Source organism: Zonotrichia leucophrys, chromosome 2, assembly GCF_028769735.1.
Source record: "Zonotrichia leucophrys gambelii isolate GWCS_2022_RI chromosome 2, RI_Zleu_2.0, whole genome shotgun sequence".
Lineage (NCBI taxonomy): Eukaryota > Metazoa > Chordata > Aves > Passeriformes > Passerellidae > Zonotrichia > Zonotrichia leucophrys.
The window spans coordinates 39293798-39320159 of NC_088171.1; the positions used below are offsets into that span (position 1 = coordinate 39293798).

Sequence of the window (26362 nt, forward strand, 5' to 3'; positions counted from 1 at the left end):
CCAGGAATGTGTTTGCCCTGGACAGTGTGGGCTGGGGCAGGTACAGCAGGGGCAGACCCGCCCTCTGCTCAGCCTGGTGCACGTGGACTTCCACATGACTGCAGGGAGTAATTGCTGCCTTTCCTCCAAAGATTAGATGATCTGGGAAACAAAGGTCATTCAGGCTTCTTGTCTGCTACACCTCCAAGGCTCCCTAGGCAGAAAGCATCTGGAGTTCTTGGTTTTGGAGTGGCAGCTTTTTGCAGAAGGTGTGGGAGGGTAACACATCTCTGCTCTCTTGCAGTCGTTTTGCTATTTCCCCCATAGTGTGCAAACGTGCAGGGATTTGGGGTTTCCTTTGTTTGCTTCCTGTTTTAATCCAAAATCCAAGCAGCTCACAAGAAGTAAAGCGTAAAATCTCTCCAAGCATGCAGTGTGGGTGTCTCCTGTGTGACAAGTAACCGCTTTTGCAAGTCCAAAAATAGCCCATGTGCTCTGTGCATTGGGAGCATTCTTGGAAACACTGCATGGATTCAGTGCACAGGGACATGCCAGTCACCAGGCTTCTGTAGCTGTCACCCCACCCTGTGCCTGCTTTCCAGGCCCGTGAGAGCGAGGGTCACAGGGAAATTTTTTGCATCAGAAAGGCGGTAGAAAAAATGAGGATTGACTGGCAAGTTTTGTGTGTGGGCTTGTCCTATCTCAAGAGAAAGCACTGGTGTGTTCTTGTCATACCAAACACCAAGTGTGTTTTGCAAATATTCCTGTGACCTCTAAACAGACAATAACATTTCTAGGTGTGGATAGCTGACAAATTTTGAAGATTTAGGACATGAACCCACCAGCTCATGTTCCTAATCCTAATTATTCATGCTCATAATCCTAATCCATGCAAATTGCACCAAATTTGTTGTCGCTGTTCACTCAGTGAGTCAGGGTAAGGTCCCATGGTGTTCTGAGCACAGCTCCTGGTATTTGTGTTTCCCTTTTGGATAGCTTCTGTGGCAAGCTGCCTAGCTCAGTCACATCGTGAAAATAAGTAAATCTAACTAACTTCTCCTATTGCTGAGCCTCTTAGAAGTGATGGAAGCTGTGATTCCAAGTGCCTTGGCCTGTCTGGAGGATTTTACAAATCCTTGGGTGTCCAGAAGGAGAAAAATTCTGGTGTTAAGGCCCTGGGCCCTCTTGTCACTGGGAACAAAAAGACAAAAAATAATTTTTAAAAAAAGTGGGAAAAAGAAATTAAACCCACCGCGACCTGGTTTTTGCGGTGACCGGGAAGTCGGCTCCTGAGACTGTTGCTCGTTTCTGTTCCAAGCCCGGCTCTTTCTTGTTTTTGCCGCGAGAGGGCGGCGGCGGCGCGGGGAGCCCGGCGTGGCCCAGCCGGGCCCGGCGCTGCCTGCTCGGGGCTGCTGCCCCGTCCCTCCGCACAGCCCTCACAGCCCTCACACCCCTCTCTTGCAGGTAACGTTCCGGACAAGGATCTACCACTGCAACATTAACAGCCAAGGCGTCATCTGCCTGGACATTTTAAAGGACAACTGGAGTCCAGCGTTAACCATTTCTAAAGTTCTCCTCTCCATCTGCTCCCTCCTCACAGACTGTAACCCCGGTAAGTTCACCCGTGCCTGGCATTCCTCCCAGCAGCTAAACAATGTGGCCCTCCTCACTCCATTGGTATGGCCAGCTCAGCTCATGCCTCCGGTGGTGGAGCACATTTCCCTCTCCGGGGCAGTCAGAGAGGGGCTGGAGGCAGTGGAGGGAGATATCCCTTACCAGCCTGCTGTTCACTGCTCCTCAGGCTGACCTGCGGGGAAACAAGCGATCCTCCTGCACATGAAAACTCCTTCCCCTTCCAAACGTAGCCTTTGTTGCTCTGTAGGGCTGCAGTAAATCAGCAATGGAGCTTGAAGAGCCACAAACAGCTCTGAAAATGGGGGCTGACCTTTTACTTTCCATCATCCATTTAAAAGAAGTGGCCGACTATGCCACAAGTTGTCATCACTGCTTCTCTAACCCACCCACTGTACACACGAGTTAAGAGGAATGTGTCTTCACTTCCAAAGTCATTTTACAGGTTGCATTTTTATATGTCTAAAGAGGAGAGAAAGGCCAGATCTCACAGTGTACTAAACTTGTACTAAACTGCTTCTTGAGATTTCATCTTTCCTAGAAGGCAGCTTTACATTGTTTACAAGTACTTAGCATGAGTACCTCAGGCACCCTTAGAAGAAATAAAATAAACCTGAAATGCATTAATTGGTGAAAACCTTCAGTACTGCAAAATATGACTGATTGTTGTGCCTTAAACTTCTTAAAACTTTATTGGCATTTCACACTATTAAATTACAGATTAGTACATTACCATAAATACACAAAATCAGAGAAGATACAGATCATCAATTCAGTATGTTTAGGTTGTTACAATGTACCTTACCTGTGTGTTTGCCTTGTATGAAATTTACACTTCAGCTTTATTTAAAAGCTTTTATTGGGCAACTTGTCTGAAATAAGCGCTGTGTTTCCTTTTCAGCTGACCCCCTGGTTGGAAGCATTGCCACTCAGTACATGACTAACAGAGCAGAGCATGACAGAATGGCCAGACAATGGACCAAAAGATACGCTACATAAATTGGATTTTCGTCAAACTCTTACATTATTTGTCTGTGATGGAAAGAGCTGCTTATGATTTTGAAGGGGTGGGGGGTGGGAGGGTGCTGGTAAAGAGTAGGGTATTTCTATAACAGATTTTATTCAGTCTTTTATTTCCTAAGATTTTGTTGTTGTAACTTAAGGTATCTTGCTACAGTAGACAGCTAGGATTTGGAATAGCATACTTTAAGACTGTAATTAGTTCAGCAATATTAGCTCACATATAGTACCGAAAAGAATGTAAACTTCTTAGACTTCTTTGGTTTTCAGTTTGCTTGCAATATGTAAAAGATTAAAACAGCTTAATTTTGTACAGGTACATAGGTTAACATTTATGTAAAAGTCCTTTTAAGACTCTACACACTGTTTTTGCTTTTTGTTTGTTTGGGTTTGAGGGATTTATTTTGTTCTGGGTTGAGTTTCCTTTTTTTTCTTTTTTTTTTTTTTCTTGTAAAAAGATGTTGGGATTGTTTTTCCCTATGGAGGGCACATTGGTATTTAACAAATCCTTTTTAAAGACTGTCATCTCATGATCTGTGATATGGAGAGGTGGATATATGGCTTCATATATGAAATGAGAAGTAGTTAATGTATTATTTTATAAGCCAATCTATCTTTGTGAAAAGAATAAAGGGTTTAATCAGGACTTATGGTAACCTGTAGTGAAATACCTTAAGCTGTTTAACTGTAAGGTGTGGAATAGGAGTCACTCAGTGGATTGGTTGTATGTTGTGGGCTACTTAAGTCTGCATTTGTTACTGTGCTAATAAAAAGATGTTTAAAAAAAAAAAAAGAAGAAGGAAAGATTTCTGCTTAGTCCCTTACTTTGTCATTTTGCCAGAATGATGTCTCTGTAAGCTTTGTAGGATTTATGCGGTGGTTGAGGACAAGGGGGATCTGCAGGTGAGTGCACTGACTGCTGCTATTTTAGGAAGACAGTTCTAGACAACCATACAGTGAATGCCAGCATTAGACCTTTACAACTTTTCACTAAGTGTTCTGTGCAAGGACCTGGCCATGAGGAGGTAACTTGCCACAGAGTCCATAATAGTTACTTTTTAGCTTAAGGTTTCACAGTGTTGCCTCTGCAGGACTGGCATGTTGTTTGAAAGTACAACCAGAAAAGTGTAAGCCATCTGGAAGGGAAAGAGGCAGGAAGTAAAAGGAAGAAAAGAATGTCTTGATGCTTTTCTGGTGGTCTATTCACACCTGGAAGAGACGGAATTGTGTCCTGGTAAGGTAGCAGACAACACCATAAAGGAGTATCTGTACATCCTTTAACTACCTATAAAGATTATCTCCTAGAGACATGGTGTTTGCATTGAGGTGTGTAGCAACAGGGCAGTTAATTGTGGAGATGGCATTTCTGACCACTCCCTTAAGGTGAGGGCCGGAAGCACAGATTCATTTTTCATGGCGAGTGCTTCACCTTGCAACACTCTTGTGAGTGCTGGGTGGTCATCTGTGTTCTCGGATTTGGTTTGGTGCTTTAAAATAAATCTGTATTTCATTTACATACTTCTCTTGCTGTCTAGATACAGAGCAAATCTAACTTGGTCCAAAGTAATCTGTTAATCAGAGGTGTCCTTTCCTTCGCTGGGTGGGTAGTAGCACCGTACCCTCATCAGCTGAACTGCCATTCATTTGACACAGTGCACGTTTTGGTGTATGAGCTCCCTCAGCTGTTTGGTACACAGCTACATTGCACTAGGAGCACCTTTGGTAATCTTTCCTTCTCCTCTACAGAGTAAAGAGGTAAATGGCTTAATCTCAGTAGTTTTTTGCCAGCTTCTTTCTTTGTGCCACCAAGACACGTCAAATTACCTGTTTTAACTGGTGGGGGCAAGTGATTTGTACAGTGTTTATCCAACAAGCTTTAGAGGAACAGAGAAAGATGGTTTTGTTTACTAATTTGTTTTTATTCTTTATTATAAGTTTTCTCCGTTATCTTGTGAAGGGACTCTGGTTTTGCAGAAGCCAAGTGATCCCAGTGACCTAGAACAGGGTTTGAGTCAGTGGAACAGGAAGAAGAAAATAAATGTTCTGGCCATTAGGTACTACGTTATACTCTGTACTTTGCTTGTTCACCCTGTGTAAAACTCTACTACAGCAAGTTTCATTTTTACTCAGTACCAGCCACTGTGTGCATATCATTTGCAGAGGAGACACTAGATTTTCCATCACTTCTTAGTAAAACACTATGATATTTAGAAAAACATCAGAGTAAGTTTATGAAGGAAAACAGTGGGTGGTGATTTTCTTTTTTTATCTGAATGCCTTGAATGATTTAAACTCTACATTTAGCCAAATCAAAGAAAATGTGTTTGTCTTTATGTAGCGTATTTGGAAAAATGGCCTTAGTCATTTAGAAGATACTGTTTCTCTTGCCTGTCTTAAAACACTGTCAAGTCCTGGGAGTCCAGTGGAGCAAGTGAGCAAGCTGCACTTGCACTGCACAGCTCTGGCAGCCTACAGGTGACATCAGTCTTGGCAGAAGAATTGGCACCGAGTCTGCAGCATGCAGAGCTGCACAGGAACCAGTCATCCCCATTCTTTCATCTCCAGGCATTTTAAGTTCATTCTGACTTGTCAACCTGCACTCCCTTGGCTCAAGGGTCGGCTTTAGTGCTGTGCTGTTAGGAGACATCTTCACTTATTTTGACTGATCCAAGGCTGACTCTAGTCCCTTCCAGAAGGGTTCTGCAGAGCTGAAGAAGAGGAACATGACCCATTCCTTGGTAAGAGGTTGCAGCGAGGAGGTGAACCACTGCTGCTCCGAAGTCACCTCCACCTCCCAAGCATGCAGGTAGGTAGAGAGGGAGTCTTCTGGGTAGGGAGAAGCCTGGAGCACACGTATGTTCAGTAGGAAATGAGTGAGGAGGGAGTGTCATCCTGCTGGGGACAATGACTCTTACTGGCCAGGTGCGGGGAGGTCGTGCTATCGTGCTTACTCAGCTGCAGTGTGGAAACAATTGTATGTTCCTAGCAGGGCATTACAAGAGCTTGCTCATTCATAATTGCTCTCTTATCTTACTCCTTGGCCACAGCAATTCAAACTACATTGAGCAAAGCACATAAACAGTTTCGTCTACCTTCATTATAATGGTAGTGATTCCTGTTTAATTTTTAGTGAAGTGTACTGCTGCTCTGACATTAATAATGTTGACAGACCTTAGTAATGCTGGCAGGCTTTATTAATCAGTATTCAGGAAGAGCAATACTATGAGCTTAATTGTGATCATTAAGCACATTATTTAGCAGTTATGATATGACAGTGCAAATAATCCTTGTGGTTTTGCTGATTCACAGTGAAATTCTCAGTATTTGTTCAAAAGAGGATTAATTTAATGGAAAATGCAGAAACTGGGTACTTCACTCTCTCTCTTCCTGCTCTTGCTTTCAAATATAAAGAAAAGCTAGCATCAATTAGTACAGGAGGTTCTTAGATGCCAAAAACTGGCCCCTGTCTCTGGGAAAAATTGCTCATTCTGTCACTCTCTATATCCCCTTTTGTTCAGCTGAGTGCCAGGCTGGCCTGGGACAGCAGATTCCTGCAGCACGCAGGTTTGCCAGCGTTGAGTCAAACACAGCACGTGCAGTTTGCTCCTGCAGCCAGACCATGTGCAGTGCATGGAGACCGGGGCCATTTGTGTGGGTATTGCTGGGTGTTTGCCCAGGGATGTCCCCAGAAAGGCAGGCAGCCTCCTGCCCTCCTTGGCCCCACCTGCAGTGCCATACAGAGCTTTTTGCCAGCTGCTACCTGGCCTAGGCAGGGTGGATTGCTGCAGCTTGCCTGAGCAGCCAGGTGAGCGTGCCCTAAGCAGAGCCCAGCAATACCTCCTGCATACAAATCAATCCATACAATCCTCAGTAAAACAACCACCTGTGGGAATGTGGGACACCTCTGGGATTTGTAGTGGACATACTGGAACAAACCACCAGCTGTGTTGTCCTTAGGTTGTTGTTCAATCAATGAGCTCTGAGAGCTGTTCTGGTTTCTACAAATGAATTCCTGACCTGAAAGCACTGCTTACTAGACTTCATTGACAAGGTTCATGTTGGGGTAATTCCCATAAGATGTGGGGGTGGTTTTTTTATGATTTTGCTGGGGTTTTTTTCTTCCAGACACTAGCAAAACATCAGTGGCTAAATCTGGTAATTGTTCCTCCTGCTCCATATCCTTCTCCTACAGCAAGACACTGATCTCAGCCTCTTGCAGCATCAAAAAGCCCTGTGGCCCTGTTGAAGGTCAAGGTAAAAGAACTGTTGCCATTTCAAATATATCACCTTTCCAAATGGAATGCTTTATTGCAGTTAATACTTTTTGTGACTACAGGCTATAGATCTGCAGAGGGATTACATACTGGTAAGCTTGTTGATTTGTCCCTCAACATGGCTGTATCCAGGCATGGTAAAAGCCCCTGCTAGAGAGGTATCCATCTATTCCTTCCTCCTCCATAACCCTGGCTGCAAAATAACTGCTTTTACCACCAGCAGCTTTTCCAAGCCAAGTCTATGAGAAGAAAGGATACCTCTTAACTATAAGCTTGCTGATTTTATTGCTGAATGATATTATTGCTTTAAGTGAAACTGCAAGGAGCAAATGGCACAAAAAGGACTTAGACTGTGACCTGGCAGCAGGAGACAATGCTAAGCTAGTTTAGTTTTCACAGTTATTCCCTTTGCTCTTCCTTCCAGGCAAGGGAAATGTTGACTTGTTCTGGGACTGGGACAGTTTGCTAGCTAAGAAGGTGAAGGGTTCAAGCAGTGTTTTCCGATCTGTCACAGTCACTTCCCACAGTCTCACTTTCTCGGCCCTTGCCCATTGCTGTGCTGCTTCTGTTTCCACTTGCCTTTGGTCCACGAGGTCAGTTTTGTTCCCCAAGACAATAACTGCAACCTACAAACCAAACAAGAGGGTGAGCTTTATACCAAAACCATCCACCAGTCACCATCCTTTTAAACAGTGGGCAAAAAGCAACACCGTTCAGTCTTGTTCTGTAATTTAGCACTGGCACAAGGTAAGTTGCCTGTAGATTGGAATACCAGGGTCTGGGATTTGAATTAGCCTCATCTGCTTATGGGTTGGAAGCTTGTTTTAATTATAGGATATGCAGGACTTCCCCTTCTTGCCACCCCACTCCCTGCCCCCAATGATTGCTTGAAGGGAAACAATAGCCAAGAGATCCAAAGTTACACAGCCCCATTCTCCACTTACTTGGCAATTGAGCTGCCCTAGACAAATGATAAGAGCATGACATCCAAGTAGCAGCAGATGCTTGAGGGATGAAAAAATGCACAGCAGCAGAGAAAGCCTGGATCCCACAGCAGTGGGTTTTGCCCAGTTTGTTTCTTGCCCAAGCCCCATCCCGCAATATAAATAAAGCCAACCGTGCCAGCAGCCCGGGCAGGCTGGGCTATGGGCCCCTCTCCCAGCTCAGCCCCGGGGCTGCAGGGGACAGTCTGCTGAGAGGGGCAGTGAGCACCAGCAGCGTCCTCTGGGGAGCGCTTTCAAGAGCAGCAGAGCTCTATCAGATCTGCAGTTGTGAGGATCCATCAAGTGACTTGTATCACTATCACCCAGACAGTCCAGTGTGACTGAGCTCAGTAGGTACATGAAGCCTCCCCAGTGCTTCAGCTCTAGGAAATGCCAAAGGCAGTGCTGGCCATGTGAAGATACTGCTCCTCCTTATTTTAACTGTTCTCTAAAAATGTTTTACCAGCACCGGCTCTTAGGGGGAAACCATGCCTACATTTTTAGTTCAAGGTCCTTAGTAAAACTCTGTTTTCATCTCCACACTAGTGGTTTGAGAAAGATCAAGTGATAAAGTCCTCTCTTGATGATGATTTGTGGGGTTTGCTGTGGCCACACTTGCTTGCTTGCTCTTTCCTGTTCAGGCTAACTCCAGAAGCCTTCTGCTTCTTTCCAGCTAGAGATGTTTGTCCTGTTCCTGTGAGGTCTGAGACTTCCTTTCTTTTCTACAGCAGTCCAGGGTGTTTGGAAAAATGCTGCTTTTCCCCCCTCTGTGAAGGCTTTGAAAGAAGCTATAATCTTCATGTGTATTTACCACATGCTCCAGCTGAATTTTAGCTATGGTAAAGCTCTGTCAGTGTAACAGAACAAAACCTCTATTTAGTATAAAATTTGGCCAGGCTTTAAGGTGTGTGCTGGAGAGCCCCCACAGCCAGCAGAGGCAAGGAACCAGCCATCAGTGCTTTCTGTCATCTGCCACACAACAGGGGACTGTGCCACTCAACGAGTTGAAGTTCTGCCAGCTCAGAAGCACCATGTGTGGAGATGCATCCCCAATTCAGTAAAGAATTCATTTTAGCAGAGCTCAGAGTTAAGGTCACAGAATCATTAATCTGCTGATTAACAGTTTACCTTAAGGTGAGACTCCTGATCTCACCTTGTACACCTTAAAGCCTATTTTTTTAGAAATCATAGGAATGAAAACTATTTTATGCATCTGACTGTGGCCACCACTTTTTTAACCACCTTCTAACCTCAGTCAGAATCACAGTTTTAAGCTCTCCAAAAGATAAGCAAATTGGCTTTTTTCTAAAATACCTGCATCCACTGAGAGAGAAGAGTTCTGACAGGTAACACAGATGAGCAGGACACAGATCCTGTTGGGGCTGTGCCTCCCTCTCTGCATTACAACATGCTGTATAGTACCAAATCAGGGCCATCACAAAACACAGTGCCTGGGAAAAATTTCCTGCTTGTCCACCTTTCCTTGCCCTGCAGGGGAGTTATGCTTGACTCCTGCATCCCTGATATACGTGACAGTCTGCAGCTCACACCAGCCCTACCACGCAACATGCCTCTCCTGTGACTGCACATTCATCTGCCATCAAATTTGAGCCTGCCTTCTCTACCACCCTGTGTGCTGTCAGCACAAAACAAGTTACATTTTTGCAAAGTCTCTCCCTACCATTATCCAATTAATTCTTCATGCTTTTTTTTTCTTTTAAACAGCATAAAACAGGCATTTGGAAAGCTGTAGGCTAAAGACATTTAACAGGGAAAACTACTCCAGAATATAGATACTGTAGGAAAAGCCGTAATGCTAATGCCACATGCAAGTTATATTTGTTTAGCTAAGCTGGAACGCTGTCAGCTGAAAACACTAGCTGCTTTCTAAGGGAAAATAGAGCAGTCATTTCACACAATTGAATTGATTCAATATGGTTGTTAAAATACATTAAAGCTGCTTTGCCAATTGACTAATGTCTGGGAGACCCATTGTCAATTACACTAGTTTGTAAGCCATCAAGTACATGAATACAAAACAAACAAGGATAATGCCCTTCGTTACATTATTCTATGCACTTGACTTCCCCTGTACAATATCTAGAAAAACATGAGCTGCACTGCTGTGGACCATATGTTTTATTAGTCATAAGTGTCCTGGCTGGTGCATTCAGCTGACTGAATTTTAGCTGTAGTAGAGGAAATAAGGAGGAGAAAAAAAAAGCATTCCTTTGAATGACCTGCATGGCATGTGAATTAAGCTTCCCTGGCGTGTGAAGGCCTCCTTTTTGCTGGGTTACCCAAAGCTGTGGGTACCTTCATTTTCCTTTGTACACGACTTTAACAGAAACAAAAGCTGGGCTTTGTGAACTTAACTTCCTAGTTTAGCCAAGCATGCATTTACCTCCTTTTTGTCCCTGAAGACATCGATCTCCTTTTTGAGCAGCTCGACTCTCTGGAACGCCTCGAGGCTGGTCACGGCGTACACCAGCACGAAGCCGTCAGCCACGGAGAAATAGTGTTTGGGCAATTCCACGCCTTCCTGCAGACCCCTGGTGTCATAAAGCCGCAACTGTTCCTTCACGCCTCGGTCTGTCTCCACCGACGCCAAATACACATCTTCAATCGTGGCACCCTCTTCTAAGCCTGTTTGAAAACAAGCAGGAATGTTCCACTGCTCTAAGTACATCCTCACTATAAGAATGCTTTGCAGTGCAGCAGAATTTTTCCCCATAGTAGCTTTTAGTGTGTTTTACAGAGTGACTTGACCAGGCCTTGACCTTGCCTGGCATCTCCATGGGGGGCTGTATTCATAGATGACTGCATTAGCTATTTCCAATAGTGACCCTGTAAATACATTCATATGTAAGCACATGATTATGCCTGTAAAATTAATCTATGCAACATGCACATTCAGAATAGGATAAGATATATGCTCTCCTCCCAAGTTTTCCAAACTCCAACCACCCAGTTGCACCAGTTCTGTGCCAAACATGCTGCAAAACGAGCCTGCCCAAACATACCCTTTTGGAACAACAGGCAGGGAACACCAGATAGTCAAGTACTAACATCTTTAACCTATTTCTTTGCCTCATAATGAGCTGGATCATACTGCAGAAGCAGGAGCCAAAGGGATAATTCTGGAAATGAATGTGTATTAGTGGTATAACTAACCCATACGTAAAATTAAGCCAGAGAGGGAAGGGGGTGTTTGCAGACAAACAAAGTTCCATACTATACTCACTCAAATACACAGTGAGCTTTTTCTATCCCCCAGGGCTTTGAAATTACTCAGATTGGAACAAGTTCATTTACTGCAAGGCGAGAGCATGCACAGGGTAACAAGCTTTCATATATGTTTTACCTGTTCCACCCTGACTCTCCGCATACCGGCCCTCCTTCCCTCCTCCTCTCCACACAGTAAACGTGAGGTAATTCAAGGCAGCTTGCTTTGAACTAATTAAAATTAGTTTTTCCTAAGCCAAACCTAAAAACACATCAATCACCTTAGCTTTGTGTTCCTCCTGGATGCAGGTGCATAAGGTTACAGGTTGAAACAATCTATGTATAGTGTAGCTGGGCCACTTTCAGAGTTGGTTTTAAGTATTCATACAAGCTCTCTGCAACCCACATTTCTGCCTCCACTGCACTCCTATATACAATTGTTTGCTGCTGCAGGACTACAATAATGAGTCCTGCTTTATTCTTTTTGTCTGTCAAAAAGGGACCATTTTTAGTGTATTGTTTAAGAAAACACAAGGGATTATCTGGCCTATGAAAATAAGGATTTTGCTATATTCAATGACACTATTCAAAACACTTCACACTGACAAACAAGCTAAAGCATTCCACCCACGCTGATGGTTTCCCGTGATGTATGCAGCATTCCTGTGCAGGAAAGTGGCACAAGCTGTTCTTTTTGCCCCTCTCTGTGCAGTCTTCATAGATCAAGCTCTTATTAGGTTTCCAAAGATTTAATTTATCTCACCTCCAAATATAGCCACGCTAATGTGTGGGAGCAAAACTCAGAACAGAAGGACAAAGCAAAGGTTAATGAAAAGAGGAAGCACAAATGCATCCTGTGTGATTGTAGAATGTGTCAAAGGGTCACTTTTAAAGACTGAGGTAGTACCAAAGCCCTTTCTGGATATAGCACTGCTGTTTAGACACAGCACTATATTCTTGCTGCATTGTACAGACAGGTCAAGGAAATATCTAGCATCAGTAAACATGGCTTTGGCAAGAAGGAAGAAACCACAAGTACCTAAGTTTTCTTTTTCAAAAGCAACAAATCATATTGTACAGTTTTTCATCCTCTAAATGCTATACAGTAATCCAACAGCCTCTAATATATCCTTGTTATCCTGTGACAATCTCTTCCTAATGGCATTAAAAGCAGCACTGAAAAGTGTGTCTTTTAACATCCTATTTAATAGTGAAGAGGAAAATTTAAGACCTGGGACTTAACTCAGCAGAATAAAGCAACAAATTTTGATGTGAAATAAGGGGGGGGGGGCACTTAGGAGGGAGTTGAAATTTATGCACCAGTATCAGATTCCAGAGGTGAAATTTCACCTACATGCACTGGGGGAGGGAGTGTATACAAATAGTTTCCTAAGTAAACATAGACAATTTTTAGAAATACCTGTGCCACCTAATTCTAGGCCCTGCTCCTAAAGCCCAGGCCACATACCAGCTGTATCTTGCTGACAATGACATTTACACTTCTTGTTAGTAGCATCCCATTCAAACGCTTCCTAGGTCTCCATTCAAAATGGGTCAGGCAAGTTGTTGTAAGAGAAGCAACACTAGTCAGTGTCCTAGAAAGATGCTGGCACCATCCCATCCTCCCTGGCACAAAGATCCTGATTCTCCTTCCCTTCACTGGCGTTCCTGGGCATCCTTCCACCACCTCTGCCTGGGTGGGCAAGGGCAGCTTGTGCTGGGGAGCTGCTGTCCTGCAGACTGCTGCCAGCTTGGCGAGATTTTCCATGGAGCAGAGCACTGCAGCTTTCAGGTTCAGAAGCTGGAGGGGTGAAGGGGAACTAACAAGATAGTCCACAATGCCACATTTCCTTTGAAAACTGAAGATATAAAAACTTTGGAGAGGGAAAGGAGGAATAGACAGAAGTGATGCCACTCTCTAGCACCTACTTAGCCGGGGCAAATCTTAGGAGAGGCAGAAAAGTCTCTCTTTTTTACCGACTGCTGCCGCAGAGGAACTGCAACGGGAAGCCTCAGTCAGAAACTGGGTGTTGTTCCAAACCCTTGTGGCTTCCCAGTGAGGAAAAGAAAAGGCTCAATATACTAATGAACACTGCACACTTAGGCCAGGCACAGCAGATAAACTGCAAATACCTAAGTAAATGGAAATCTCAAGAGGGATGGAAATTCAAAAGTTCCCAAGTTGGATCTTGAATATTAATGCAGTACAAATTTTGTGTCTTCTTGAGTACTTTTGAAGATTTCCTGTGTAATCCCTTTTTCCAGAGGAATTCAGCAAAGAGCTCCTAAGACCTGCTATTCCTTATGTTTGTAAACTGCAGAATAACAGACTTTTCTTATTTAGATCTCAAAAGACAGTGTGTCAGAGGATCCCTGACTTGGGATGGAGCTGGATAAACCTCAAGAGGAGTTGATCAGTTTAGATTTAGCTGCTAGGGAAGTACTGGTCCCACCAACAAATAGCCAGGTTTTGACCCTCAGTTACATACATTCAGTTCCATTTCCATCTATTTCTAAAATACAAAGCTGACTGCAACTCTATCACCAGGTAGTTTTAATTTAAGAAGTGAAGATGCAAAAAGGCATCTCTGCCCATGGCAGGGGGTAGGAAGGAGATGATCTTTAAGGTTCCTTCCAACACAAACCATTCTATGATTCTATGAATGCATAAAGAGGCTAATTAGCCTCCACATCCAAAGTCTGTAAGCCAAAACCCCAAATCTCTCCAGCTGGAACAAGTGAGGCAATTTCTCTCATTATGGCTTCCACCACAGTAATATATGGTGTTTTCATTCCTAGCTAGTAAGATCTGAAGTAGCTGCTTATGAATAATGTGACCATACCAGCTATTTACACAGCCAGGAGGCAGAGATAAGTCTTGTACAAAGGAGAGTTCCCATCTCCTCCTGTTGAGCTGATAAGTTTTAGTATAGGCTGAGAGGCCAGAAATATTTTAAGGCAGAAGAAAGACTCCCTTCTGCACCATCACTGAACAGGAACACTGTTTAAGGAAAAATACCCATCCTCTTTACAGACATGTCCTGTGTACCAAAGCTAAGCCAGCAAGTCTCCTGCTAGCCTGGTCAAGAGAGGCCAGGCCAAGCAGTGCCAGGTACCACAGGCACTCAGTGGGACAATCTCCTGCTGCCAGTCAAGGACCCTTTTCATGACTGAGGAGACAAGACTGGCCCCTCTTTCTTCAGGACAGCAAGGTGGAGGATTTGGATGAACCCAACACTTAAGTCACAAAAAGAGAGATCATCCCAGGTACCAGGCAATCACCAAATCATAGAATAGTTAAGGCTGAAAAAGATTTCTAAGATCAGTGAGTCAAACTGTTCAATCAGCACTGCCAAGCCCATCACTCAACCATGTCCCCAAGTGCCATATCTGGTTTTTCTTCCAGGAATGGTGATTCCACCACTTCCCTGGGCAACCTGCTCCAATGCCTGACACCCTTTCCCTAATTTTTCCTAATATCTAATCTAAACCTCCCCTGGCACAACTTCAGGCCATTTCCTCTTTTCCTGTTTGCTACTTGGGAGAAGAGACCGACCCCCACCTGGCTACACCCTCCTGCCAGGCAGCTACAGAGAGCAAAAGGTCCCCCTTTGGAGCCTCCTTTTCTCTGGGCTGAACACACACAGCTCCCTCAGCTGCTCCTCACCACAGCAGTGCACCAGACCCTTCCCTTCACAAGCTTAATTTTCCTTTTCTGGACCCACTCCAGCCCCACAGTGTCTTTCCTGTAGAGAGGAGCCCAAAACTGAACACAGGATTCAAGGTGCTGCCTCACCAGTGCTAAGCACAGGGGGATGATCACTGCCCTGGCCCTGCTGGTCACACCATGTCTGATACAGGCCAGGCTGCCATCAGCCTGCTTGGCCACTTACACCATGCTGTGTGTATGTACCACATACACATGTGCAATCCCTAGCAGCTATTTGCCCTGAGCTATGGTGATACAGTCCCTACATAACCCAATGCTAAATCTGCACCCATTTCAAACATTTTCTTTTGGGTTTTTTTTGTTTTTTTTTTTAAGTTCCTTGTATTAGTTTGGTGAGAGTGTCTGCCTTGCAATAGCTACATTATTTTACATGGCTCTGAGAGCGTCTCTCATCTATTTGTCCTCTCCCATCTTGGGACATAAGGTAAATTCCCTTGCAGTTTAAAGCCTAGCACAAAATCCAATTTTTCTCACAAGCTACAGGGAACAGATAGTCCTTTTTTGGGTTATTCCTCCTTCCTGAGTACTTTTTCCTCTGACCTCAAGCAATCTTGGTGCCTTTGCAAAAGTGTTAGCTGCTGACCACGTAAGTAAGTAACAGTGGCACTCAGGGACTTCATCCATGGCCAGGGAGACCTGAAGGTGCTTGTTTTTGTAGGAAAAGAAACAGTGCAACTGGGTTTACAGCACCACCACCAAGCACACAGCCAGGAGCACGGGCTCAAAGCCAAGGGCTTTACATAGCAGCGTGAAACCTCCAAGGACTCTAATCACTGCCCTGACACCAGCTGTGCCGCCACTCCTTTTAGCAGGAAAGTCAACAGGAGGCACTTGAGCTCTGACAGACCCGTGGCTGATTTACAGCCAGGAGGAGACCCTCGTGACAGTGGCTGTGACACCTTGGAGAAGGGCAGCAGACCTTGTGCTCTGAGCCTCCGACCAAGTTCCAGCGTGCCTCCTGTCACTGAGGGGGGGGGACGTGCCTGCCCTGAGAACGGAAAGACTCCCCCTGTTGGCTCGGCCATCCTCCCCGCGGCTCCTGGGCCCTTGGAGCGGCCGCAGAGCTGCCCCTGACGTCAGTCAGGAAGCACAGGTTTTGAAACAGCTTGTGTCCCTGCTGCCATGCCTGGTGAGCTGCCCTGCTGGTTGGCTCTGAACAGACAGGCTTTCAGCAAACACACTAGTCCCTTCTTGCCTCCGGCCAAAAAGGCCAGCAGCCAAGATGTACATATCAGCTTTCTGGAGCTCACAAGCTTTAGGAAACAAGGATCAGGATCCTGTAATCGTGTTTCAGGTGTGGAAGGGCCACCCCTGCAATGGTAGCACCATTGTGCAGTTTAAAGCAGCTCAGCTAAGGAGCAGTTAAAGACTCAACATTCTTCAAACTCTGTCCTTGTGTACTGAGTTTCTCACAATGGCATCCTGCTCCTGCAATTCAGCACTTAAATCAATACAGAGTGGAACAGTAGCTGAAGGTCTTCTGGGAAAACCATTTCCACCAACTCAGACTCCAGGCACCCCCTGCCACAACTGCCTGTGTGCTGAGGAAGAGGCAGGGAGGATGGTGACCACTCAGCAGGACTGCCAAAAGCACCAGCTTATTGGTCTGTCCCCTCAAATGTGCCTGATGGCCTGTGCAAGGGACACCAAAATTGCTGGGCCATGGCCACTCATCTCTTGGGGGTGCCACAGCTCCATAATGATCCTCTCCATATCTTCGTCTTGTCTCTGCTACTTGCCCTCTTTCTCTGAATGTCTTAGGAATATGATTTGACCAAAATTACAGAAAACAGGAAACTACCTTCTTCCTTCTCCCCTTGCACTCCCCATCTGCTATCAGCTGTTCCTTCCCCTACCAGTAACTCCAAAAAATTAGAGCAGAGCTGCAGGCAAGGAAAAATGATCTTTTTCAGTGCAGGGGGGCCGGGGGAGAGGTCTGCATTGCTCCCTGGCCAAGCTGGAGCAGGGCATTTGGGAGTGACAGAGGGACACCCACGGCTAAACCCCAGGCACGAGGCCTCCCTCTGGTTATGTCAGCCAGTGTCCATGACGTTGTATAATCATGTACATGGCTGGCTCCATAAATAGCTCCTCTGATCAGCAACACCCGAATATCCTTCCTGCAGGGTTGCTAATAGCAGGCAGGAATTAAGGCAAGGCAATACGATTGAAGTAACGTGGCCTTGCCCATGCTGCTCAGGAGTCTCTGACAGTCTCCCAGCCCGGCACAGAGGAGAGGCAGGCTGGCAGCAAAGGGAAAAACCTTCAGCCTGCAAGGCTTTGCAGCCTTCACGTTGAAAGCTACACGGGGCTACGTGCCTAGCGCTCAGTAGGATGCTGGAAACAGATGTTGCTGCAACATTAGAGGAAATCCTCCTTTTAAACACGGGTATTAGCACACAGTTCTGTATCGAGCTTTGCCAGCAAATTCCTCCCATCCACACATTTTAAAGGTGCAGTGCTGCAAAGCACCATGCTAAAAATCCTTGTGTTTATCCAACAACTTGTCCCTACCGTCTAATTTACTGGCTCAAGAAAAAAATGCAAAGTGACTAAAACATCCTCTGTCAAAGCCCTGCTGCCACCCCTTGTTTCTAGGTGAGGCAGGAATAATTTGTCAGCCTGATGATCATTGCCCTTCCTTTCAAAGCCAAATGTGGAAACAGAGGGAAACGTGCAGGCTCTGCCTTTGTTCCCTCTCTTTTGTGCACAGCAAATATCAGGCATCCTCTGTTCCTCTGTGAAGTCTGTTTTCCCCATGGGGGTTTCTTAGAGAGCAGAGACACTTGGCCTTCAAAACTCAGCATAGAACGTGGAACCTAAAGCTGAGCTGTTTTTCTTTCCAGAGCTTTGATTAAATGTTAGCCAAAACCAAGCAAAACAAAGCTTTAAGAAGATGAAACAAAAGTCTAAACAGCGTCTACACTCATCATGTGACAGCTATTTATTTTTCAGATGTCTACAGCATCTTTCAGGGAATGAGATATTTCTTTTGTAAACACGCAGCATGCACATCACCTACTTTCAGTGTTTGTTTCTTTTTAAACATTCTTGCGTTTTATTACTGAGAACATCATGGAACAGGTTCTTCTCCACAACTCTCTTAAAAATCCATAAGCAAGGGATTATGAATTTTAAGAACAGCCCAGAGATGCCAGAAAACCCCATAAATTTCCTCCTTCACCTCAGCGCAGTTCGCAGTCCTCCATTATTGGTGTTTTGGGGCCCACACTGACCAAGATGCTAGAAAAGGAAACCACCTCCCCCCAAAATTAAAAATGTCTCACCGACAGTGTGCTTTCCATAGAGAAGCTGCTCCAAAATTGCGGTCTTTCCCACTGAGGCCATTCCACAAACCACCACCTTGTAGCCCTTTCCCATGCTTCCCGAGGGCCGGTTCCACGGCAGAGCCCTGTGCAGACAGGGGAGGCTGTGAGCCCTGGTGCAGCCTGGGGATGGGGATGGGGACAGGGATGGGCACAGGGATGGGGATGGGATGGGAATGGGGATGGACACAAGCAGGATCCGAGCCCACGGAAGGCGCAAGGCAAAGCGCGAAGCAGCGGGGGCACAGCTCCCTCCCAGCGCCTGCCAGCGACTGATATTTTTAGGACTAGAGTTTCCTCCCACACCATTTTTTTCAGGTTTTAGGCTGCTGCCAGTGGTGCTGATGCTTGCCTGCAGCCTCGACACTTGTCCTGTCAGGTTTGGGGAGACTGGGAGCGCTGGAGCATGCACGGCCCCGGGGCAGGGGCTGTGTTTGTTGGTGTGTGTGTGCGCACGGTGTTATCGGGCTTCCTGGGTTTGCAGTGGGCTTGATGGTATCTCATGGTACCAGGATGGCTTCTGGAAATGCAAGAAAATTATGGTTCCTTCCCTTTTATTCTGCTCACAGAAAGTTTCTAGCTTTTATGGACTGGAAGCTACAAAACAGGTGAGTTAAAGGCAGAAACACAGGAAAGCAAATGTAGAAAGCAGGTGGTTTTGGTCTGCTTTAAAGCAGTTTGATGGGTGGGGGCTGGTTCTAGCAGGAGGCATCCAGCAGCTTGGGGCACTTCCCTCTGCCAGTGAGCCATGGCAGGGCAGCAGGCCCTGACTCAGTTTGCTGTTTGGAGCTATTTCCCACAGAGAGAGCTGAAGAGTACCTTTTCTGGACCAGGAGGGGCTGGCGTTGTCCTGTTTCAGTTCCAGTTTAACCAGGTAATGCTTCACAAGCCAGGGTGCTCTGAAAAGCATACCCTGAAAAACAGAAAGGTCATCCTGCAGCTGTAAGTAGGGAGGCAGAAAGGACTTGCAGGCTGGGAAAGCCTAACTCAGAATGATAGAATGGCTTGGGCCAGAAGGCAGCTTCAAGGTCCTCTCTTTCCAGCCCCCTGCCATGGGCAGGATGGCACCAATGCCACCAGGTCGCTCAGTGCCCCATCCAACCTGTGCCGTGCCACATGCAGGAGGGAGGGGAGCAGGGACAGGAGCAGATCAGTGGGTAAAGCCAGGGCCTGCAGAACCAGGGACTCCATGGTGCCCTCTCCCTGCCCTCCACTGAAAAGGTTTTAGAATTGGTTTTAGGGCTTCTTTTTTTTCCCCTTAGCATTTATTATTTAGGATAGAATAGAATCATTAGGTTGGAGGACACATTTTAGATCATCCAGTCCAAACATCAACCCAGAACTACCACTGTAACCACTAAACCACATCATCCAGCACCAGACCCAGATGCCTTTTAAACCCCTCCAGGAATGATGTCTCTACAACCTTCCTGGGCAGCCTATTCTGATGCCTGACTGTCCTAATAGTGAAAAATTTTCTTCTAATACCTAATCTGAGTCCCCCTTTCTCAGCTGAAGGCTTCTGGTCCTCTCACTGCAGTCACAGTAGAGTAGACCAGCCCCCACTTCACCACACTCTCAGGGAGTTGTAGAGAGGGATGAGGTCCTCCCCGAGCCTCCTCTTCTCGAAACCAAACAATCCCAGCTCCCTCAGCCGTTCCTCAAAATCTTACGAGTTTTAAAATAATTATTATTTTAGAGAGATTTTTTTTAAGGCTTCTTTTCAGGGTTTTAAGCAAAGTCCCACCCCAATCCCGGACCGGGGCTCTTATGGGGGCTGGGGAGTGGGGGTGTCTCGGGGGATGCCGCATCTCTCCAAGCCCCTGCCCCAGGAGCAGCCCCCGTTCCCCACTGCCCCGGCCCCGAGCGCGCCCCCGGGGCCGCCCCCCACCGCGAGCGCGCACCTGGACAGACAGCCGTGCCGGCCGGCCCACGGACCCGCGCGGGCCCGCCCCCGCCGCCCATTGGCGGGCGCGGGGGGCTGGGCCGGGCCGGGCCGGGCGGGGAGAGACGCGCGGCCCGCATCCCGCAGGACTACATTACCCATGAGGCAGCGCTGCCGCTGCCGGAAGTTTCTCCGGCCCGAGGGTTTGTGGGAAGTAGGGCCTTTCCTTTCCGTCGCTGGGCGCCATCAGGTGAGGGCCGGTCCGCGCTCGGCCTTTCCCTCAATCCGCGGCCATCCCGGGATCCGGGCGCCCATCCGCCCGTCCCGCCGCCGCGCCCGCCCGGCTCCGGCCGGGATGGGGATGCTGCTGCGGCGCGGAGCCGCTGGGAGGCCGGTGGAGGAGGGCCCGCGGGCTGCGCCTCGGCGGGACGGGGAGGGGAGCGGGGCAGCCCGGGTGGCCCTGGCGCGCCACAGCGGGTGCGGGTCGGGGACGGACGGCGCGCCCTGCTTTGCTCCGGGTTTGTCGTTTGATCGTGGGGATTTTTTGTGCCATTAGGCCGTGAAAGGGTGGGGTGGCTGGGGATGGGAATGGATGAGCTGTAGCTGGGCAGGTTCAAACAAGAGGGGTATCCAAAATCACACCCGAACTGTTTGTGGCGTGGTTTTACGTGTAAATAAAGTGAGCTGCGTCTATCTGATGGTGAGTTGGGCTGGGGGCTTGGTGGAGTTCAGGACGCACGTGCTGATTGCTGCAGATCTGTAAGGCCTCAGAAGGTTTTGGGAAAACAGCAGTAAACATGATGACAAAATAAAGTAATAATGTGATTTTTTTTTTAACGCCTTCAACTATTAAGACATAATATTAATTTAACACATATTAATTTAAGACATTCACATTATATTCATGTTATTAAGACATTCAGTTCAGAAGAGGGAGTTTGTAATAATCATTGTTTTCTAAAAACAAAATTTGACCTGTAAGAACTTTGTGTTGGGCCTTTGTTCTGCTGAAGGCAATGCAAACTACCCCCAATGGTGCCCAGCAGAAACAATTTTTAAAAACAATTAAAAAAAAAATTCCACAGGGCATCTGTGGAGCATAGCACAAATGTCAGCAGCAGGAGGACACTGAGCTGTGGCACTTTTTGTTTAGTATGACACGGTCAGTGAGGCTTATTTTACTTAAAACCCAGTTTCAGTGGATGTGGAGGGAGGCCTTGTCTTTCCTGGGATGTTGTGGTACCATGTGAATAGCTCTAAAGAAGCAAAAGTTCCAATCCAGCTCATTTTTTAAGTAACTGTTAAACTTCCACTTATTAATAAAATGTTAAGCTTTCACTTAGAAGAAAAAACTTTAGTAAAGTCAGAGTTAACAATAACTCCTCACAAATCCTGTAGGTTTTTATGTAAAACTCGATTCTGCTGTTAATTGTTGGGTTCAGTAGTATCAGACATAGCACAGCTGCAAATTGCTCAGTTGAGGAGTTTAACACTTCAGAATAAACAAAAGAGGAGGAAAATGGCTGGGAATGGTGACTGCAGGGTGTCATGCTGAAGGCTGCCAGGTGTGATCCATGTTCCCAGATGTGTCAGTGGTGCAAAGAAGCGTGAGAGCTCCCTGTCTTCCCGTGCTGCTCCTTGTGTGGTTTGGTGGCAGATGTTCCAGCTGGGAATTGTTCTTGCTGCAGTGTTTCACTGAGCTCTCCATCCATCTCCAGCAGGTAGACAGCCATGGGTGCCTACAAGTACATCCAGGAGCTGTGGAGGAAGAAGCAGTCGGACGTGATGCGGTTCCTGCTGCGCGTGCGCTGCTGGCAGTACCGCCAGCTGTCGGCCCTGCACCGCGCCCCGCGCCCCACGCGCCCCGACAAGGCCCGCAGGCTGGGCTACAAGGCCAAGCAAGGTAATGGCACGGACACATAAGGTCCCTGTGCCAGGTCACCGTGGAGGGACGTGGCTTCCTACACTGACAGCAGTGTCAAAGTGAAACTGAAGTATCCCCCAGTAAACTGAAGTGTCCTGCATGAAATGAACAGAATATCGTAAATGTCCTCAGCTGGTTGCAGTGCCCACAGCCTAAAACCGTAACTTCACTTAATTCGCATCTGTGCCTTCTGTTGCGTTCTAACAGGTGAAGCTCAAGTGAGCTTTGGCCTCAGTTTTTGTTCTTGTGCAGTGTTAGTGCCACACAGTTTAGCAGGGGTTTTAGTATCCTAGGTTTGAGGGATGTCCTTTCTCTGCCCAAGTTTTGTCATCTGCTACTTTGACTGTTTTCAGGTGACTGAACTGTAACCTTCTAGCACCTTGAAAAGAGCTACCAAGAGATCTGGACAGAGACTTGCACAAGAGCATGTAGTGACAGGACAAGGGAAATGGTTTCAAACTGAAAGAGCAGGTTTAGGTTAGATGCTAGGAAGAAACTTTACTGTGAGGGTGGTGAACAGATCACCCAGAGGAGTTGTGAGTACCCCATCCCTGGCAGTGTCCAAGGCCAGGTTGGATGGAGCTCTGAGCAAGCTAGTCTGGTGGAAGGTGTCTCTGTCCATGGCAGAGGGCTTGGAACTGGATCTTTAAGGTTCTTTCCAACCCAAGTCATATTATGACAGTTTTACAGCTGCATGCACTTGAGCAAGATGGTGGAGTTTGTACTGTCATTGAAAAACAGTTACTGGTCAGGAAAAGAAATGGGATAAGTGGCTATCCATGTGGAACTTCTGGAAATCCATTTAAAAACCCAGTATGTTTATTCACAAAGAAAATAAAAAACTAGGACTTGACACTTCTGTCACTGTCTAGTTTTGTCATTCCTCAGTAACAGGATTTCAGCAGGGTTTGTGGATGGCTTGTGCTCAGTGCTTTTTGAGTGCTGCCATCTGAATTTCAGGTAGTGGTTTTGCTGGTTGGTGGGGTTTTTTGGGTTGTTGTTTTTTGTTTGGTTTTTTTTTAGGGTTTTTTTAAACAGTTTAGCTGTAGCTGATCTTGGTTTGGGACTGGATAGTGAAAAGGTGCCATAAGCTCTGCTTTGAAGCCAAAACCAGTTGCCTCAGGATATCACTTTCCTTACTCAGTTGTAACGAAAATAACAAAACCATCTTGCACTATCCACCCCAAGTTGTAAATTTTGGTAAAAATTGGTAAAATGACTCTGTGTTGCAGCATTTCATGTACATTTTGGGAGATTGGAAGTGCAGTACAATTGCTGCTAGAATTGCTGTAGTTCCTGAGTCGCTGTTTGTTTCAGGTTATGTTATTTACCGTGTCCGCGTTCGCCGTGGTGGCCGCAAACGCCCAGTCCCCAAAGGTGCAACCTATGGTAAACCCGTGCATCATGGTGTTAACCAGCTCAAGTTTGCCAGGAGTCTTCAGTCTGTAGCAGAGGTGAGTGTTTTGGTTATTGCTCACAAATTTGGCAATTTAGTCTGTAAAAGCTGAAAATACTTAAGGACAAAAAATACAGAACCAAACCAGCTGTTTTATTAATAAGTTGTTAGTAAGATTTTGAATAATGATGGCAGGAAAGCAGCAGTCTTTTAAAACTCTATTGAGACAATAAAAAAATTATTCAGACTTTTAAAATGGGGTCTATGAAAACCACTTGAGTGGTTTAGTGAAGTTCATACTTCTCAAGTATGCCACAATATTTGTTATGAAAAACACATAACTAGTCCAAGCCACAGTAAAATAAAGAGCTAGGCATGAGAAATAAGAACTTGCATGTGCTAAGGTGTGGATCACCAGCTGTAGGTGATGGTCCTTTCACAAAGTACACGTGAGTTCCTGTCTTAAAGCCTGTAGCACCTGTTTGTGTAGTGGTGCTGCACAGCACCCTTAGATGTATTGCAGGAGCTGGAGGCAGTGTGCCAGAGACCTTTTGCTTCTTTATAAAAAACTGGTACCTCACAAGCAGACAGCTTGGTGGTTAACCTATTTTTAGGTGAGATCTTGTTACTGAAATGCTCAAAATGTAAACTTTGATTTGATGAGATCTTGTAAGCTTCATTGCTATCCCAGTTGTAGTCTGGAAGAGATGGAGTTCTCACCTTTACAAAAAAACCCTCTTTCAGTGGATTAGAGTTAATACCAGGCTGCATTCTCAAACTAGACATTGTGGAAGAAGGGTCATTGCCTTTCCAACTTGAAGCAGAAGACTTTTCTGTTCTCAGGACTTGAAAAATACTGCTGAGTGACTTCTGCTAGTTAAATATGGTGGGGTTTTTTTTTCAGGGAAAAAATATAAATAGGACATGCTTATTTAAAAGAAATACAGATGATGAGTTTGAATTAAAAATGCTATTCTGTTTTCAGTGCTCATGGCATTGTCTTCATATGTGTTATTCCCAGATACCTGAGGGCTAATGACATGCTCACTTAGGACAGCTATGGAAGAGGTTATTTGCCCTCAGTTTTAGCTTCAAATTTTCTGAATCTGACACAGTCTTTCCAGAAGATTTATATTTTTCAGATTACAGAAATGCAAAGCCTCAGTTGGAGCTCCCATCCTCAAATAGAAGCTGGTTGAGGATGGTTGGTGTTCTAATATTTCATACAGGTGTTGCTCTCACACTAGAATAAAAGGACTTAAAAATATGTTATTCCATGTGCAGAAAATAGTCAAGCTGTTTAGGGAAGCCTGAAACAATAGGTTAAGATCACATTGGGGAAGAAGATGAATGGGGTCCACTAGTTCATGCTTCCCTATAATGATGATAAAGTTCTACAGTTAAACACAGTGTGTCTTAAATAAGGAGCGTTCTTGACAGGAGAAGCAGATTGAGTTGCATAATTGCTATTTTCTGCTTTGTTTTGTTTTCTGAACTAAAATTGTGTCTTCTAACCACAAGTGAGGATAGGAGTAGCACACGCTAATATGCCAGCAGTGGTACAAAGATTTGTTGCATCAGCTGTTCCTTTACTCCTACCAGGACAGGCTTACACTCTGCAGAAATTTCTTTCTCCCCTGTAGCTTTGGATGTGGAAATTAATCACTTTCATAACTTCCCATAAAAGATTGTTCCATCACCCCAAGTGCAGCTAATGCTCTTCATATTCATGTTGAAGTTATTCTTAACATTGTGTTTTTACTGACTGGGGGCTTCTGTGTACAAGGAGTTCTTTCTTTTGTCAACCAAGCACCTTCCTGTTCATGGTCTTTAAAAACTGTTTCATGCAGCAATCCAAACAGCCTTTTTGGTTTTTTTATAACACAGCGTTCTTTTCAGCTGTTACTTTTCCTTGTACCTTTGCATCTGGAAGGGGATGAGTTTTTACAGGAAAAGAGGTTGTCCTAGGGAAAATTGAAATTTGATGTTTGAGTTAGTAATCTTTCTGCATGAAGAGTGTCCTGCATCCATGGTTTGACAGCCTGTTGCACTTATTTTTGCCTCTAGGAGCGTGCCGGCCGTCACTGTGGGGCTCTGAGAGTCCTGAACTCGTATTGGGTGGGCGAGGATTCCACTTACAAGTTCTTTGAAGTGATCCTGATCGATCCCTTCCATAAGACCATCCGGAGGAACCCCGATACCCAATGGATCACCAAGCCCGTCCACAAGCACAGGGAGATGCGCGGGCTGACGTCGGCCGGGCGCAAGAGCCGCGGCCTCGGCAAAGGCCACAAATTCCACCACACCATCGGGGGCTCGCGCCGTGCCGCCTGGAGGAGGCGCAACACCCTGCAGCTGCACCGCTACCGCTAAGCCTTGTAAGCGCGGCCCCCCAATAAAGATCGTGCTGGTTGTTCAACTCAACTGTGCTTCTGCTGCTTCTTGGGTTGTGTGGATAAGCGTAGCGTTCTCCAGGAGTTTGGGTGTTTCCGTATTTTGACAGGCTTTTGAAAATGTGATTTGATACTTGTGGAGATTGTAGGCCCTGAGTAGAGAGTTCTGTGATGGGTTTCACTTTGGGTAATGTGGAAGGACGTGTGCAATGTGTATTGAAAGCCCAAGGGCTGGTCCATGTTCTTTTTTCTCTTTTTATTTAGTCACTGTTTGTAGGTTAGGGTCTGTGTTTGTCCTGTGCTTGGACTGAAGGCCAGCTTTGATCTTGTGCAATGAGATGTAAACTGAAAGTGCTCATTTATTTTTTATGGGTAATTAAATACTAATGGCTGTTTTATTTTTCAAGTTCTGTTTTTTTGTACTTCAGTGTCAAACCAGCTCTTGGGCCTCTCAGCTACAAACATTGTCTAAATCAGCTAAGCACAGAATAGAAAGGTAAAGCTTGCTTTGTTCATTGCAGTGCACAGTAATAAAAATGTGGGCACATTTCAAAGAATGATAAGATTTTAGGCTGAATAGTAAAATACTGACTGT

The 26362-nt window shown here is 45.8% G+C and overlaps 3 protein-coding genes across 7 annotated transcripts in view; 2 read left to right on the forward strand and 1 right to left on the reverse strand.

The window, feature by feature from the left end:
• UBE2E1 (ubiquitin conjugating enzyme E2 E1) overlaps window positions 1–3424 on the forward strand; it is a 45368-nt gene extending 41944 nt beyond the window's left edge. For all 5 annotated transcript variants that reach the window (XM_064704629.1, XM_064704630.1, XM_064704631.1 and 2 more), the window contains exons 5-6: window positions 1444–1591; window positions 2513–3424. In XM_064704629.1, coding sequence (XP_064560699.1) covers window positions 1444–1591; window positions 2513–2610 — 246 coding nt within the window. In that variant the 3' untranslated portion in view covers window positions 2611–3424. The remainder of the gene's footprint in view (window positions 1–1443; window positions 1592–2512) is intronic.
• A 3490-nt stretch (window positions 3425–6914) lies between these two features.
• Window positions 6915–20181, reverse strand: NKIRAS1 (NFKB inhibitor interacting Ras like 1). Its single transcript, XM_064704636.1, has 5 exons — window positions 20074–20181; window positions 18989–19082; window positions 18131–18255; window positions 10293–10534; window positions 6915–7531 (listed from the first exon to the last, which is right to left on the reverse strand). The coding sequence occupies exons 3-5, from the start codon at window positions 18222–18224 to the stop codon at window positions 7292–7294; spliced, it is 576 nt and encodes a 191-aa protein (XP_064560706.1). The 5' UTR covers window positions 18225–18255; window positions 18989–19082; window positions 20074–20181; the 3' UTR covers window positions 6915–7291.
• Window positions 20182–20196: 15 nt separating this feature from the next.
• Window positions 20197–25798, forward strand: RPL15 (ribosomal protein L15). Its single transcript, XM_064704635.1, has 4 exons — window positions 20197–20304; window positions 21773–21957; window positions 23296–23432; window positions 25442–25798. The coding sequence occupies exons 2-4, from the start codon at window positions 21786–21788 to the stop codon at window positions 25745–25747; spliced, it is 615 nt and encodes a 204-aa protein (XP_064560705.1). The 5' UTR covers window positions 20197–20304; window positions 21773–21785; the 3' UTR covers window positions 25748–25798.
• The last annotated feature ends 564 nt before the right edge of the window (window positions 25799–26362 follow it).